The sequence below is a fragment of the Armigeres subalbatus genome, chromosome 2, assembly GCF_024139115.2.
Source record: "Armigeres subalbatus isolate Guangzhou_Male chromosome 2, GZ_Asu_2, whole genome shotgun sequence".
Taxonomy (NCBI): domain Eukaryota; kingdom Metazoa; phylum Arthropoda; class Insecta; order Diptera; family Culicidae; genus Armigeres; species Armigeres subalbatus.
The window spans coordinates 421094933-421111740 of NC_085140.1; the positions used below are offsets into that span (position 1 = coordinate 421094933).

At 36.8% G+C, this 16808-nt stretch overlaps 2 protein-coding genes across 2 annotated transcripts; one reads left to right on the forward strand and one right to left on the reverse strand.

The window, feature by feature from the left end:
- Nucleotides 1-642: 642 nt before the first annotated feature.
- Nucleotides 643-1388, reverse strand: LOC134217753 (ejaculatory bulb-specific protein 3-like). The gene is made up of 2 exons (XM_062696560.1): nt 1261-1388; nt 643-1176 (listed from the first exon to the last, which is right to left on the reverse strand). Exon 2 carries the CDS (start codon nt 1162-1164, stop codon nt 787-789), a length of 378 nt encoding a protein of 125 aa, XP_062552544.1. The 5' UTR covers nt 1165-1176; nt 1261-1388; the 3' UTR covers nt 643-786.
- A 14331-nt stretch (nt 1389-15719) lies between these two features.
- On the forward strand, nt 15720-16463 carry LOC134217754 (ejaculatory bulb-specific protein 3-like). Its single transcript, XM_062696561.1, has 2 exons — nt 15720-15857; nt 15950-16463. Exon 2 carries the CDS (start codon nt 15964-15966, stop codon nt 16339-16341), a length of 378 nt encoding a protein of 125 aa, XP_062552545.1. The 5' UTR covers nt 15720-15857; nt 15950-15963; the 3' UTR covers nt 16342-16463.
- The last annotated feature ends 345 nt before the right edge of the window (nt 16464-16808 follow it).

The following is a 16808-nucleotide window of genomic DNA, read 5'->3' on the forward strand; positions in this document are numbered from 1 at the left end:
GACGTAATTTTTGAACGATCCCTTACTCCCGATTCCTCTCGATTATTGAATCGATTAATCCTTCGGTAATAATCGATTCAAAATAATCGATTATCACAACGATGAATCGATTAATCGAAGTAATCGATTAATTTGCAACATCTCTAGGTATGTTGTAATTTTTTTCCTCAACTAGCATTTAAGGTGCCCCGCGATAACTGGAACCTAACACTTACCCCGGGGAACCTTATAAAAATTTCAAACGATAGTCTTGATCAATTTTTGAAAAAAAAATCGCAGGGTAACCCTTCGCGACAATGTCTACATTTGAAGAAACAAATGTTCGAATTGATGCGTAATGCGTCGTTTCGTAATCTATAGAATCCATCTGCCCTCTAGGAATCAGCGAAAGTGACCACCACGTGCTTTTCAAATATGTCTTGCACAATCATGGAGCATGTGATAAACAGCAATTAATTGATATTTGTGCCTTTGATAACGCGATTTAAAAGGCCTAATATGCGGTGATTGTGAAAGTCATTTTTGAATTCTGTCGTGATTGTCCTTAATATTATCATGTAAGCTGGAAGTGATTCCGATTCAAAATTATGATAATATAGTTGTGATATTTTTTGAAAAACCACTTGATCAGGTACGTTTAATTCTCAAATATATTTATTGTCACAGCTGGTTGAGGTTTCATCAGAATTTCAATCATGGCGAAAAACAAAAACATTTTAAATGAAAACGGTGTGCAGAATTTCCAATCTATGCCAGTTTGTTCCTTATAACAGTTTCACTTTCGATTTACAGCTTGATTCCATCTTTATCGGCGTACTTCTGGACGTACTTGTTGTCTGGATCGTACTTGGCCTTCAGAGCCTTCCATTCCTCTGGCTTGTTCTCGGTCAGGTACTTGATGACTTTGGTGCTTGTCGTCTGCTGCTTCTCGCTACACTTGGCGCAGTCGTTCTCCAGAGCTTCGGGCAGGACTCGCTTCAATTCGTTACCTTCCGCAGTGCACGGTCCATTATCCAACAAGCAGTTAAAATAGTTCTTGAACAAACGTTCCGACTGCAGGATCTCATCGGTATCGATGCTGTCGTACTTGGTGGTGTATTTGTCGTCCTGTGGCTTGGCAACAGCCACGGCAAACAAGGCCAGAGCAACGATGAAGAATTTCATTTTTGTTTTAGGCTGCAACAATATGAATCGGTTAGTTTGGATCAGGTTCCAACGGAAGAGTCTAATTTGTAACACAATCCTTGAGCGAATACCCACCTTGATGCTTGAAGAAGTGATGATTCGAAACTATTCTCATATCAAACCGAACAGCAGCTATATATAGTAGCTTTATCCCAAAGGATGTTTTTTTCTAACACACGTCGTATATTCTTCGTTGCAAACGGCTGAAAGAGGAAGACAAACGTTGAAGACGTCATCAATGTCAGAAGCATTGTGGAGGAGGCGAAGAATTAATCATTATTGGGGGAAAAAAAGCGCGCCGAATTAATTGCTCTGCAATTTCTCAATGATAATGGCAAACGATGTGAATGATCTGCTCAGTAGCTTCTGAGTGGCACAAGGTCGAAACAATTGATGCGCTTATGGTTTAACCCATTATTGGGCGTAAAAGCCTGTTTATTTAGGCAGGACAAACGGGAGGGCCGTCATATATGATGCGATACCAATATATTTCAGTGTAAAATCACTTTTTATGATAATATACAACTATTCGAAACAAATTGTTTTCAATGCATATTGGATTTTATTTTTTAAAAACAGATTCGATCTCTATGACCAAATATTTGCTTTTCGTGGAACAATGAAAACAATATTTTAAAAACAATGATGACTATCGAAAGTAAATGTTTACCTCAAACTGACGCAATCAAAATAATGCTTGCTTTTGAATATTGCTAAAATTATAGTTCTCTGAAACGGAACAGTGAAACATACTTAAGATACCGGTTCTATTCAGAATTTTCGGGTGGGAAGTGTCAGTGGCTTTGTTCATCATTTTAACTTGACTAAGGAACATCTCAGTTAAAGAGCTCATCCCGGGAAGGTTTGTAACAAACAATCCCGGGACATACAAAACTTGAGTTACCTAGCTCTTATGAACATGTAGGAAACGAATTACCTTCTCAATTCACCATACTGATTGTATTAGTATATGCACTTTTATCTATTTATGTTTATCTATTTATTTATTTATTTCTCCATTATTTTTTTTTATAAGGGAAAACATCAATTCTTAGCAATATAAGATGATCACCAAATTGAAAGACTGAATAATGAATATTTACTCCAAAGCACGGATGAAGTTTAAAAGGTAAATATGTGTAGGTACTTCCTACCTATGATTGGTGCTCCCTAAATGTAAGAGCTATTATTACAAACTTTGTAATTTCAATTTAAAAGTAACATGTTATATTTCTTGTACTAGCATAGCAATTTCTTTTGATCGGAATGAAAACACATTCATTGGCTACCAGACATTGAAGTCAAATTATTGGTGCCATTTTCTGTTTTTTTTTTGATAATTGTCACTCGAGAATCTCACTTAAATTTGCACGTTCATCTGACTCAACTCAATTTTTGGCCAGTTTTCTGAATCAGAAAACGAGGCTCAAGCACTGTCGGCAACAGAGTTCTGGTAATGGTGGAGCACTAGCATTTTGGCGTAATTGGTTCATTTATAATTTGGCGTCAGTAGTAAGAACTATTATTGGAGGCGTTAATCATTCAAGCGATAAATCTTTTTTTTTAATGTCAGGCAGAAATTTGTATGTATTGCATGTTACCATCTACCAGTTAACCCCGCAGACGTTGTCCGGCATAATATCATGCAAAATATCCATACGAATCTTAATTTTAATTCTTCATGATTTATAAAACTTTCTCGTGATTTTCACATGAGGAAATACCATATAAATACGTGGCAAACTATAACGAACGTTTTTGCTGAAGGAATGAAGAAAATCCATGAAGCCATTTTCGAGTTATGCGGATACGAATACAGAATTCCAGAATTTCTTCTTAGATTTTTTTTCTTGAAGAATTACTGGAGGAACTTCCTTAAGAAATTTCTGAAAGAATTGTTGAAGCGATTTCTTTAAAAAGTTCGAAGGAATTCTTAAAACAGTTTTCCATAAAAAAACAAAGAAAATTTCAGAAGAAATGCTCTTAAGGGAGTTTTGAAAGGTTTCCCGTAGGTATTTCCAAAAAACTTTTTGTAAGAATTCCGACCAAATTTCCAAAGGAATTTCCGATGAATTTCTAAAAAAAATCCGAATATTCGTTGTGGAAATTTCGAAGGAATTTCGGAAGGAATTTCCTAAGAAATTCTCAAAACGCAGTATTCTTTGAGGATTTTTTAAATGTTTATATATTTGAATTTTTGAGGATTTCCTAGTGGAAATTTTGGAATAATCCCTTGAGGAAATTCCGAAGGAACTCTTGGATGCATGTACACATACATTAAAAAATTACGGTTGCCGAGGGAATGGAATACCTGGACGAATTTCTGAAAGTATTGCTAAAGGAATTTCTGAAGGAAATTTCGGAGCAGTTTCTGGAAGAATTGTTAGACAAATTTTGAAGAAATTTTCTAATTAAATCCTCAAGGAATTTTTGAAGGTATTTCTGGATTTATTTGTGAAGGATTTCTGAAGGAATTTTGTAATGAAGAAGAAGAAGTTTCCGAAGGATTACATACGATGGAATTCTTGGAAATATTTTTTGAAGGTCTTCCTAAAAGAACTTCTGGATGACTAACCAAATCAATTCATGCGCGTGTTTTACATGAAAAAAATCCTGTTTCCGAACGAGCTTTTGGATAAATTCGTGTAATATCACCTTTATGGATACTGGAAAAAATTTCGAAGCAACTCCTGAAGTAAATTTACAAGGAATTCTTGAGAATATTCGAAGAACTATGATGATGGATAGACTGCAATCCCGATATTATTGGGTTTTTACTTTTTGGCATGAAGTCTTAATTCCAGATTCAAATCAGGGTTTTGTTGTACTATTGTCCGGATTTTCACAGAAATTTCTGAAAGAATTCTTGAAGGTATGCCTTCATATGTTAGAATTCTTGCAGCAATTCCTGAAGTAAGTTCCAAACGAATTCCTGTAGAATTTCAGAAATTTAAATGAAAATTCCATTAGGTTGGAAACTACATTGAAAATTCTTTCGAGAACTCATTTAATAATTTTTTAGCAAATTTCTTCAAAAATTTTCTTTCCGAAAATCTATTCAGCAATAATTTTTACGATTCTCGCAGTAGTTCATTTAAATATTCCTCCAGAGATTAGGGTTTGCAGAAAACGCTCTCAATAGATAACGAACAACGATAAAAAAGGCAAAAACTGTTCCGAATCATAACAAGCCTTGATAAGAAATTTAGCAAACTTGTATACAAGTGCGAGAAAACAAAATCGGATAGGTAAATAGTCCCCACACAGAAGTGTTAATTTTCGCATTGTTTTCGCCCATTTTGTGTTGCGGACCGCACAGCTGTGTACAACAAGTTGAAATGCATCATCAGAACTAGTGCTCCCCGCGTTTGGAGCTTTTTAAATGAATTTTTTCATGAGGTATAGCCTTCCGAATCAGTTCTTTATCATGGTAGCTTGCGAAAAAAGTCTCTCGCGATATGCTTCATATCGTATATGTTTACAGAGACGATAAGTGAGAGACTTTGTAATTCACTTTTGGATTCAAACCCTGCCAGAAATTATTTCGTAAAACCTTCCGAAAAACCTTTGTAAATTTCTCCAAAAGTTCTTATTCATATTCCGGAAATTTTGTTGAAAGAATTCTTCGGGAAAATTATTTAGAAATAAAATAAGAAATCCTTAAAGAGTTTTCGGAGGATTTTCTAACGGAAATTCAAAAAGATTTCCTGAAGGAATCTCGTAAGTAATTCTCGAAGAAATTCCCAAAAAAAAAATCCAAATGAAATTTCCGAAAGGGTCCTAAAAAACTTCTCAAGGATTTTCTGAAGAGATTCCCGGAAGAATGCTCAAAGGATTTCAATTCCAAGAATTTCTTCCTAGAGTCTCCAAAGGGTACTGGCAAGATTCCTGAAATATATTCCAAAGAAAATCCTAAATTATTTTCTGAATGCACTGACTGAAAAGCCAAAACCTCAAAAATACTTAATAAAGGAACTTCCAAAAGTATTCCTAAAGAAAGGATTCATCGTAAAGGAATTTCCAAATGTATTCCTAAAACAAGTTCTGTAGGTGTTTGTGAAGACTTAAATACTGGCGGAAAGAGATCACTCTGAGCTGCCACTGTTCCTGCTCGTACTTGCGAAAATTTAAAAATATCGGAAATTCTTTCAGGATTGATTGATTGGTAGGCTCAGGCGTGTATAACACTTTACGAAGCCATGATACTTTGTGATATATACAATCAATGTATTTTTTGTTCGGTTAGTAAGAGAGGGTTGGGAGCCAGCGTAACTTTGGGAATTATGGAATGGAATGGGATTATGGGATGATCTGGTATTCCTTGAATAGCATGTTTCATGGAAGGATCGTATTCAATGGAGGAACTGTATCGTTGGTGAAGTGAAATCGAGGTGGATTATAACACGGAAGACAAAGATCTGTTGATATGTAGTAGAACTCTAATGAATCTCTAAGGAAATCTTGAACGACAAGATAGTTCAAGCTTTTTATCGAAGTTATCTAAGACAAGTATGTTACTTGTTCCACATTTGATGAGTATTCTAAGTGAGAGCTCCCAGTAACGGTGCTTTAAAGGAGTGACTCCAGCAAGCACCTCCAGGCTCATGTTATGCGTTGAATGCATGCAGCCAATGGCAATACGCAAACAACGATACTGAATTCGTTCTTTGATCAGGTGGCAATCAGCTGCTGAGAGGAAGCAGAAGGAGCCAGACTCTAAAACAGAGAGAATAGTTGTTCTATAGAGTTTGATGAGGTCTTCCGGGTGAGCACCCCACCATGTTCCGGAGATAGAACGTAGAAAATGAATCCTTTTCCGGCATTTCCCTATCAAATATTCAAAATGTAGTTTCCAGGTACATTTAGAATCAAACACGGCCCCAAGGTATTTAGAAGATAAAGGTTGGTTGATGTCATCATTCAACAGCTTTAGTTTCAGTTGAGCAGGGTACCGCTTCCTAGTAAACCAACTGAGTTTTTTGGCTGTAAAAACTCGATCCCAAAATGTCTGGCCCAAACAGTCCGATTATTTAGTGTACTTTGCAATGGTTCTTGCAAGACATTTGCCCATGGACCTCTTAGAGAGACCACGGCATCATCTGCAAGTTGTCTGAGCGTGCATTGTCCTTCCAAACAATTGTCAATATTTTCAACATAGAAATTATGAAGCAAGGGACTTAAACATGAACCTTGGGGAAGGCTCATGTAACTAATTCTGGAAATTGTCAGAGTGCTGAGTGTGACAACAACAACAACAACAAGAAATTATTCAAAATAACGGGTAATCCACTGCTGTGCAATTTGTCTGATAGTACTTCTATGGAAACTGAATCGAAACCCCCCTTAATATCCAAGAATACTGAAGCCAATAGCTGCTTGTGCACAAGGGCCAGTTGTATATCGTTTGTTCCTTTCCCTTTTCGAAATCCAAACTGAGTATTTGATAGCAATGCATTTTCTTCGTTTTCTCCAATAATTTTCTCATGCATGATAGCATACATACTTACATACTTACATTATTTTTTTAAGGAATTGCATCAGAAATTATTTCTGGATTTTCTCAAACAAATCCCTTCCGTAACTTCTTACGAATTCCCTTCCGAATCTCCTTGAACAAATTCTTGGAATTGGAGCCTGATGTCTACTCATTACATGTTTAGTCCAGAGCGACAATGGACCTTTATTCTAGTGCGCTGATTTTACCAAGTTTTAAGAAGATAAAAGTATTGAGATAACGCATACCTCTATAATAGGACATACCTCTACGCCCTCAAACAAATGGGGCAATCGAACCAGGGGAGCATGAAGGGACTGTCAGCCTCCAGGACGGACAGGAGAAAATGGATTCATGTTCTTCAGCAATATTACATCGCCACAACACACTCGCTCTCCACTCACGCCTTGCTGTAACCAGTGTTGGGAAATGTACAGTAAAACATTGTGATTATGCGAATGTTTACATTTTATCCGGTCAAATTTCACGCACCGCACAAACCGAAACAGTTTTAAAAAAAAATGTACGCCTCATTGTGACATTTTTTTTGCTGATGAGGCAAACTATTTGTTTGCTGCTGCCTGCTGCTGCGTGAGAGTCGAGCCGTCGGTACGGTCAGCATTTGCATGAGATTTCTTGTTTTGGTTCGTGCCCAGCGCAAACAGAACAGAATCGAGTTTAATTGCCTGTAGCGCAAAGCCTAGAAAGAATGCTAGCCGTTGGTACTAATTCATCAGTTCTAGCCACTTAAATGAGCAAAGAGTAATAAAATAATCATTTACCATTAAAAAGAGTCATACGTCGTGAAATGAGCGTACAGAAACATTAATTGTAAGAAGAGAAAATAATAAAATCATGTGCTGACTGTTGTCTGCTTGGTCGTGGCTGCTGCTGCGGCTGCCGTGGTTTTGTTTTTTCTTTGACTGCACGGCAGAATGAATGATAAAAAGAAGTGTCAACCGTTCCCGTCACTGGTGTAACACCCTTCGAATTAAACACGCAGAAAAAAACTCTTGTAAATCCAATGATATTTGATGTAAATTTAACACGAATTTCACATTGTTTTGGCGGTAAAAAAAATTAATGTTTCAACAATCCGGTATTGTTGTTCTTTTAGAAGCTTTAAAAGCTTCCAAATATCAAAAAGCTTCTATACCGTTCTTGAAGTAATAATAATATTGTTGTTAACAGAGATGTTTTTAAGATTTCAACATCATTATTTTTGAAACAAATAAATAACCATTATTATTTTAATAATAATCTTTATTGAATTTTCGCAGTACAATTGGATTTTGACGACGATCCAAATTGAATAATAAGACAATGTTTTTATGGAAATTTTTTTTTTCGTGCATTTTCAGCTCCATTTGCAGAAATTATCACGATTATCAAGTGATAAACTTCAAATTACCTATGAATAATCACTAAATTGAAGAATTGAAAAAAAATTCAGGAGTTGTGTACAAGACACGTCCGCTCGACGAAAACTACGTAAAACAGTTTTGTGCATTGAGGAATGCAGTGATATTTTAAGATAATTCATTCGATTACTTATTACACTGGTTTAGAACTAAATTTACGTAACTTAAAATATGAAAACTGTTGAATACCGTCGTCGGGGGTGACAATGGGTCAGCACCCTCACCGACAGTCTGGAGATCGGATAACAAAATCGTTCAAAAAGGTCTCTTATAATTAAGTTTTCTGGTCCTCATATACAATAAATCTATTCTAAAAGCATTCTATGTAGTTGAAACAATGCCCCCTTTCTCACCCCCAATTCTGGGTCATTAGGCCGAAGGTCATTAGGCCGAAGGCCATTAGGCCGAATGGTCATTAGGCCGAACGGTGATTAGGCCGAATGGCCATTAGGCCGAATGAGCACTGGGGAGTGGGAAGTGAGTAGTTCGCAATGAGGAAGAAGTATAAAGGAAGAAGGGGGAAGAAGTAATAAGGAAGAAAGGAGCAGCAAGAAGGAAGAAGGAAAAAGGAAAAAGTAAGAAGGAAAAAGGAAAAAGGAAGAAGGAAGAAGGAATAAAAAAGAAGGAAGAAGGAAGACGGAAGAAGAAAGAAGCAAGAAGGAAGAAGAACGAAGGAAAAAGGAAGAAGAAAGAAGGACGAAGGAAAAAAAGAAGGAACAAGGAAGAAGGAACTAGGAAGAAAGAAGAAGGAAGAAGGAATAAGGAAGGAGGAAGAAGGAAGAAGCAAGAAGCAAGAAGGAAGAAAGGAGAAGGAAGAAGGAAGAATGAAAAAGGAAAAAGGAAAAAGGCAGAAGGAAGAAGGAAGAAAGAAGAAGGAAGAAGGAAGAAGTAAGAAGCGAAGCAAGAAGGAAGAAGCAAGAAGCAAGAAGCAAGAAGGAAGAAGAAAGAAGGAAGAAGGATGAAGGAAAAAAAAAGAAGGAAGAAGGAACAAGGAAGAAAGAAGAAAGAAGAAGGAATAAGGAAGGAGGAAGAAGGAAGAATGAAGAAGGAAGAAAGAAGAAGGAAGAAGGAAGAAGCAATAAGGAAGAACGAAGAAGGAAGAAGGAAGAAAGAAGAAGGAAGAAGGAAGAAGGAAGAAGAAGAAGGAAGAAGGAAGAAGGAAGAAGGAAGAAGGAAGAAGGAAGAAGGAAGAAGGAAGAATTAAGAAGGAAGAATTAAGAAGGAAGAAAGAAGAAGGAAGTAGGAAGAAGGAATAAGGAAGAAAGAAGAAAGAAGGAGAAAGAAGAAAGAAGAAGAAAAAAATGGAAAAGGAAGAAGGGAGAAGAAAAAAGGAAGAAGAAAGAAGGAAGACGGAAGAAAGAAGAAGGAAGAAGAAAAAGGGAAGCAGGAAAGAAGAAGAAAGAAGAAGGAAGAGGGAAGGAGGAAGAAGAAAGAATAAAAAAGGAAGAAGAAAGAAGGAAGAAGAAAGAATGCAGAAGGAAGAATGAAGAAGGAAGAAACGGGAGAAAGAAGAAAGAATAAAGAAGAAGGAAGAAGAGAGAAGGTAGAAGGAAGAGGGGAGAAGGAAGAAGGAAAAGGAGAAAAGGAAGGAAGAAAAGGAAGAAGGAAAAAGGTAGAAAGAAGAAGGAAGAAGGAATAAAGAAGAAAGAAGAAGGAAGATACAAGAAGGGAGAAGGAAGAAGGGGTAAGGTGAAGAAAACAGTTCTCATTTATCACTTCTTGCTTCTTTTTACTAATTCGGCCTAATGGCCATTCGGCCTAATGACCGTTCGGCCTAATGACCATTCGGCCTAATGACCTTCGGACAAATGGCCTTCGGCCTAACGGCCTGACACCCCCCCAATTGACCCATTGTCTCCCCCGACGACGGTACGATAACTTAAAACTTTCACTTTAAAAACTCATGTGAAAATGATGCTTTTCGCGTTTCCGACTGTTGGATTCGACTTAGTGTGGTTAATGCATCCAAAGGTTAATTGCCTACATTTTCTTTACCGCAACGTTTATTAATCGAAAGCGTTCCAACTACACAGATAGAAAAAGTTGTTGAAATTTACACGAAAGAAATGTACATAAAAGAAATACTCTAGTTTAACGTTGATAATCAGAAGATCCAATACAACTGGCAAATTGGTGGAGAGTTTCCGAGTCGATTGATATATTAATCTAAAAAATCCATCGAAAGATAAATGCGCAAGTAACATTCAAAATCTTACATGATTTCGTGACGGTCCTCAATTTTGAAATTTTCATTTTACACCCTATATCCGAGTCTTCCCCTTAGACGTAGTTTACGTCAAATATCCGCGATCCAGAGAATCTGAAACAAAATTATATTAGTTGAATCATGAGAATAAATAACGTACTTATATGATCTACCTTCATGCTAGTTCTGGCCAGAGCAAAGTAAGACATTTTCACAGTCACCCATGCAATGATAGATTTTCATCGTACATCATTCGGCAACTGGAACCAGAATTATTGAGAAGGTTAGTAAGGACTAGCGAGTCAGAAATGGCAGCAACCTACCTTATACATCGGGAACATAAACGATTCGGCTATGTATCGTCCACAAACAAGCGATATTTTCGATTCAATGCGAATAGTTTTGTGTCCGTGAAGGTGGGTTGGAAGCACTTTGGTACGTTCCCGTGTCTGTGGTGCGCAGCGACGAATGAAAAGCTTGATCTCGAAGAACTACGGGACAGGGACGTTGGTTCTAAACATTCCAAAACATTCCAGTTAGCTGTATGCAGATATAGTGCAGGGTGCAAAGGAGTTGACTAAGTGGTTTGGCTAGCTCGCTAGGAACGTTCCAAAATGGATTCGACTTTTCTGCCGGACCGCTTCAAAGTTGTTGCTAGAGATGGTGTGGAAGTGGTTGTGGTAAGTAGAACAGAATTACAATACGTGAAGAATGTAAAAAGGAATCCACCTTTGGGAACATTCGCGAAGTCAGACGACGACGAATTTGACATCGAAAAGGCTACAGAAAAAACTTCAGCTTTTGATAAGGCACCGGGAGATATCAACGGTATTACTAATTAGCAGCATTTGAGTGAACCGTGAACTCTTGAAGCAGGATCTTCATGGCTTGTCCTTCCCAATTTGATGACCACTTTATTTCCCATCCCACCTAGATAATTTTAAGCATTACACTCCTGAGCAAGGATGTTATCGATCATTTAGTAATCTGCCTTCGATCATTTAGTAGTATTTCAAAAACTCATTCCAGCGGCTAAATTTTAAAATGTGTTGTATGGTGGACTTCTAATGCAAAGGTTTATCTACAACTCTGCCTGACAGTTCGTTGTTTGAATTTCACTAATAACGGAGCTATAGCGCTAGTAGCAGTAACGTAGACTAAATAATTAAATATTTTGTTATCATTTAGTATAAGTATAGCAACTAGCACCGTAACTCCTTTAACTGTGGAAATCGAACATCGACCTGGTCAGGAGAGTTGTAGAAAAACCTTCGCACTAAAAGTCCACCATACAACACATTTTGAAATTTAGCCTCTGGAATGAGTAATTGACAAACTACTAAATGATCGAAGGCAGATTACTAAATGATCGATAACATCCTTGCTCCTGAGGCAGACTCAAAATATTCATAATAAAATTATTTTGAAATTGAAGAGAAAAAAATTCAGCGGCGAAAAAATCCTGCTAGGATGCCTACTCTCCTCATCCACTCGACGGAGAATCGATTGTTTCCGATTGAAAATTTGCCAGATCGGACTATGGGCTCAAAAGTTATGGGCATAATATTATTTCCAATAATGTACAAGAAAGGCACCATTACCGCTAGGTAGCATAATCAGGTTTTCATTGTTATTGAGTTTGATTAATGGGTACAAGCGTTTAGGCACAGAACCAGTATTGCACTACTATGTATGCTTCCGATAGTTCTAAGTTCTCAATATTCAATACAAAATGGACTGAAATATTCCACTACCTAAAGCATGATTGCCACAAATGAGGAAGGATATTGACTGTCTGTTAATGTCTGTATCAAATAGAATGACTTTTAAAAACTAAATTATTCTGCATGAGTCAGATGCTATTCGCATCCACCATTGGAATTAAAGCACTTTCTTCCTAAAAATCCAGTTTTCCGTCAATCATCGAAGCAATGGCTTGCCTTTGGAAGCGTTCCTGTTCAGTGCATATCGTCTACAGTTACTCCCACAATTGCAGGAACACTATCGATGATGAAGTTGGCTCCGAAAATTGAAGGGAATCGAAATAATCAATACTCGCACTGTATATCATAAAGGCGTTGATTTTATTTTTCGTTGTGAGTTATCGAATAAAAGTTACAACCCCAAGTGTTGGCTGTGGTACAATCATCCTTTATCACACCAAACCATTAAATCCACGGCAAGCTACTGCAATTCGTTTCACTGTAAAAAACATCGAAGATGAAAAACTCATCAATTTGATTACTATATTAAAGTGAAAAAAAGGTTAGAACATTTTTCATAAATAATATCAGTCAAATAGTTGCTACCACCAATGTCAAATTGCCGTTTTGTTTGTTCAGTTGTTTAATTTGTCGGTACACTATGCAGAATATTAAAATCTACCACCCGCTGGTTGGGTGGCCATTCTTTCATACCAAATTGTGAAGATTTTGAAGCTTTTTAATCCAACAAAAAAAGGTAACCATTTGCTTCCGTATGTGTACCTAATTATAGTACCTAATTAAATAGTTTCGTTAAAGTGATTCCAGTAAAAGATTTTTTTTTTAATTTTCAGTTTTGTATGAAAATTGAAATAAAATCTTTAACATTTACATTGATACAATTTTAGACGTTTAAGAAAGATCAATTTTAAGTTCATATAAAGTATGTAGAGAAACATTATTAATCTCAATATAAAATGGTTAAGCGAAACTATGTGATCATTATTTTGCTAATACATATGAGTTGTTCTCGCCTTATCGATAGTGTACGCTCAATTTTGAGCGTAACTGCAGTTCCAATAAAATACTTATGACGATATAGTTGACCTTGAAAAGTTTGTTTCATTCGATACGAAACAATATTTACACCCATGCCCACCGGAGAATAAGCAGATAAAGGCAACTCAAAAATCAGCGAAATCGCACCGCACCGAATGCGTAGAGTAGTTTGGGGTAAAATTCAAAACGGGCTGAAGGCTTGTATTAGAATGATTAAATATTTTTAACAAATTAAAACAATTTTTTCATTAGTCTAAGTGAGAATCAGCACCATAAATCAAATCAAACCTAGAAGGTTCCAACATTTTATAGCAACAAAATTTACTACCCTTCAGAGCGTCTTAGCCATGGCCTTAACTATTATTCAGTATTTTTTAATTATTTAATCTCTAAGTCACACTAGACGTAAATTCCAGTATGCATCAATATGACCATTGACCAATTCTTCTTGTTTTGTTCAGAACTTGTTTTTCATCATGCCTGAGCCTTTATGCAAAAAAAAACTATCTATCTGTCTATTATCCCTTAAAATACATTAGGCTGTCTGAAGCTAGTGGATCTGTTTAAGTGTCAATTGACCTTTCCCGTAAAAAAATGTATGTCGTTTTATAGTCTCAGTCAATTCTTCGACTCATTTAAGGTCAACTTTCCCAAAGGACGCATATTTTTGAGGCCTCTAACTATTTAAAAAAAATCAAAAACAAAAACTGAAATAGTAGTTTGTGCAACTAGTTGCAAAAAGATGATTTTTTCAGCACGAGTTGTACGGTTATCCAACGAGGCTTGCCGAGTTGGATAAATACTACGAGTGCTGAAAAAATCGAGTTTTGCAACGAGTTGCACACGCTATTTTTTGCAATGACGAAAAATGGGCTTTAATATGATAAATCTATACCAAAATTGTACAATCGAGTTTACTCCACATGATCATTCATGACAATAAATTATGTTGCGGCAGAGAACAATAAGATTCCATCTTATCATGCCAAATTCCATAGCTTGAAAAGCTATGAAGCGATGGATGCAATTGCCTTTGGAAAATTGTGATGTTATGTCCAACAAACCATTTCATTTATTACGAGACGCTTACACTATTTAAACACTCACCCAAACTAATTCAGCTAAATGTAGTCAAGTAACTACTGTCTCAATGTAGGTTTTTTCATTATAGCACCCAAATGAGTGCTATAATGAATATTATGCAACCCATTTGAGTTGCATAATGGTCATTAAAGCACCCATTCTGTTGGTATGGAAAAGTAGGCCGTTTTATCACTCAAATGACAACTGTAAACCAGGTATTATGATCAGGAATTGCAAAAAAGTGCTTTAATCACTTATTTCAAACCCTCGAACTATTTTCAAAATTTGGAACAAAAGATTTGAAACGTGCTGCAATTTAAATTTGGGCAAGCATTTAAGCATTTTTTTTCAGGCCGGTTTGCACTGCAGAATTGTTCTCATTTTATTTAGATTTTTGAAATTGTTTTGGGTTTCAAAAACTGTGGATTGTTGTCTAAGAAAAACAAATCTAAAAAAACAACTTTGAATCGACAAGTTTTGATCAATATACCACCACTTAATAGTGAGGCGATGAATGCTTTGACAGCACATGCTGTTTGAATTAAGAATAAATTTTGCCCATTGTGCATGTATCTATGAGAGCCTTGGAAAGTAATTACAAAAGAAGATATTTTATTGCAAAATACAAGAAAATCAATTGAAACAAAACTAAATATCAGCTGCTCCCTCTATGATAAAACATCTGCTTCTCGCTTATTAACTTTTTAAGATAGGATCATGTTCCACCTGTGCCCCATCTCACTCTACAAGTAATTGAAAGATGGATGGATAATTTCATGGATGCGGAACATAACCCACGAACAGGAAGCCCGACTCTAAGTGAGGTGTGTGCTCCAAAATAGATCCAATGTGTAAAACCCAGTCCAAGACGATTACGTAATAAATGTTTATTTGTTTTGTATACAACATTCATAATACAAACTTCTACTTTCTGTTGGTATGTAATTCCAACAGTGCTTTCGGTGGCCTTACTTTACTCATCGGTGAAGCGGGCAGCTACAAATCGTGACGGTGATGATAACGGGTGGGTTCGATTCCCCGGTTCAGACTACAAAACTTTCACAAATTATTTGGTCATACAAACCATTGTACACCAGATTCTTTTTTTACACGGGGGATGCGTTCCGTGTAAAAAAAGTTTTCAGTTCAAAATTTGAAAATCCGTGTAAAAACAGTTCAATCATGCAAAATGGCGCAACTTTGCAAAAAATTTGCATGGGCTTTTTTTACACGGCCGTGTAAAAAAAATCTGTGAAAACAAAATCGGGTGTACATGCCACCTGACATACAAATGTGGAAATTATTAAGTTTATTTTGGATCGGAATTAAAGGAAATCTGTAGGACAGCAAAGGCTTCTACTTGGGGGTATATTTTTGATGGAGAAAAAGATGAAAAGGATTCGTGGTGAATGACGTTTGCACAAAAAATCTCTTGTCGCGACTATTTTTTCTTTAGAAGATCAATGAATCATCATTATTGCTTGCATCCACATTACTCGTACACGACACTACTATTTTTTTATTACTCCAGCAGACTGAACCGTGCCGAACATCATTTTCGATGGTTTGATTAGACAGACGAAAAGTAACACTTCGTGATAATAAAAAAATCCCCCAGGTTTGAAGAACAGAAGTCTAACACTATATATAGTTGACGTTGGGTTGAACGGAGTACAGTTGAAATCAGCTCCGCTTCTAGAACCAAGGTGACTTGACGTTAGAGCACGCATTTAAATTGATTGACTGGTTTCCTTGGAAAATCATCGAACTATCCGCTAATCGCTTCTTATCGTTGCAGTTTGAAACGCGAAAATGAAATCCTTCATCGTCATTTTGGCATTGTTCGCCATGGCCGCTGCCAGGCCTCAGGACGACAAGTACACCACCAAATACGACAGCATCGACACCGATGAGATCCTGCAGTCGGATCGTTTGTTCAAAAATTACTACAACTGCCTGCTGGATAACGGGCCCTGCACCGCCGAAGGTAATGAACTAAAGCGAGTCCTGCCCGAAGCCTTGGAGAACAACTGTGCCAAGTGTAGCGAGAAGCAGCAGACGACCAGCACAAAGGTCATCAAGTACCTGACCGAGAACAAGCCGGAGGAGTGGAAGGCTCTGAAGGCCAAGTACGATCCAGATAACAAGTATGTGCAGAAGTACGCCGGCAAGGATGGAATCACGCTTTAAACTGGAATAATGGATTTGACAAGAAATAAGGCTGTAAAGTTAAAAATGCATCTTCTACTCATACGAATCATCGTCGAAGTCTGAATACTGCGAAAATAAACTGTTGTAAATTTCATAAAATATTGAATAACTTTCCTTGGCATTATCACTTTCTCCGACTGAGTTTGTCTACAACTTAGTCAACTTGGGTCATAGACAAAAAATGACAAATGAACTACCAAAAAAAGGTCTACTAGAAAAAATATGAATGCGTATTAAGCGCATAAAATATATTTTATAAAATAGTATTTTAACCATAACTTCTAATACCATACTCCAATCAGGCCAATTTCCAGTAACAAACAATGGGACAGGATTTCCCGTCGAATGGAACCTGTGCGAATAATTCCGCCAATGCTAGGTTCCAAAAGGTGTGTCTACAAAATTTTGTACTCATACACACATACATACACACGAGCTGAGTCAAT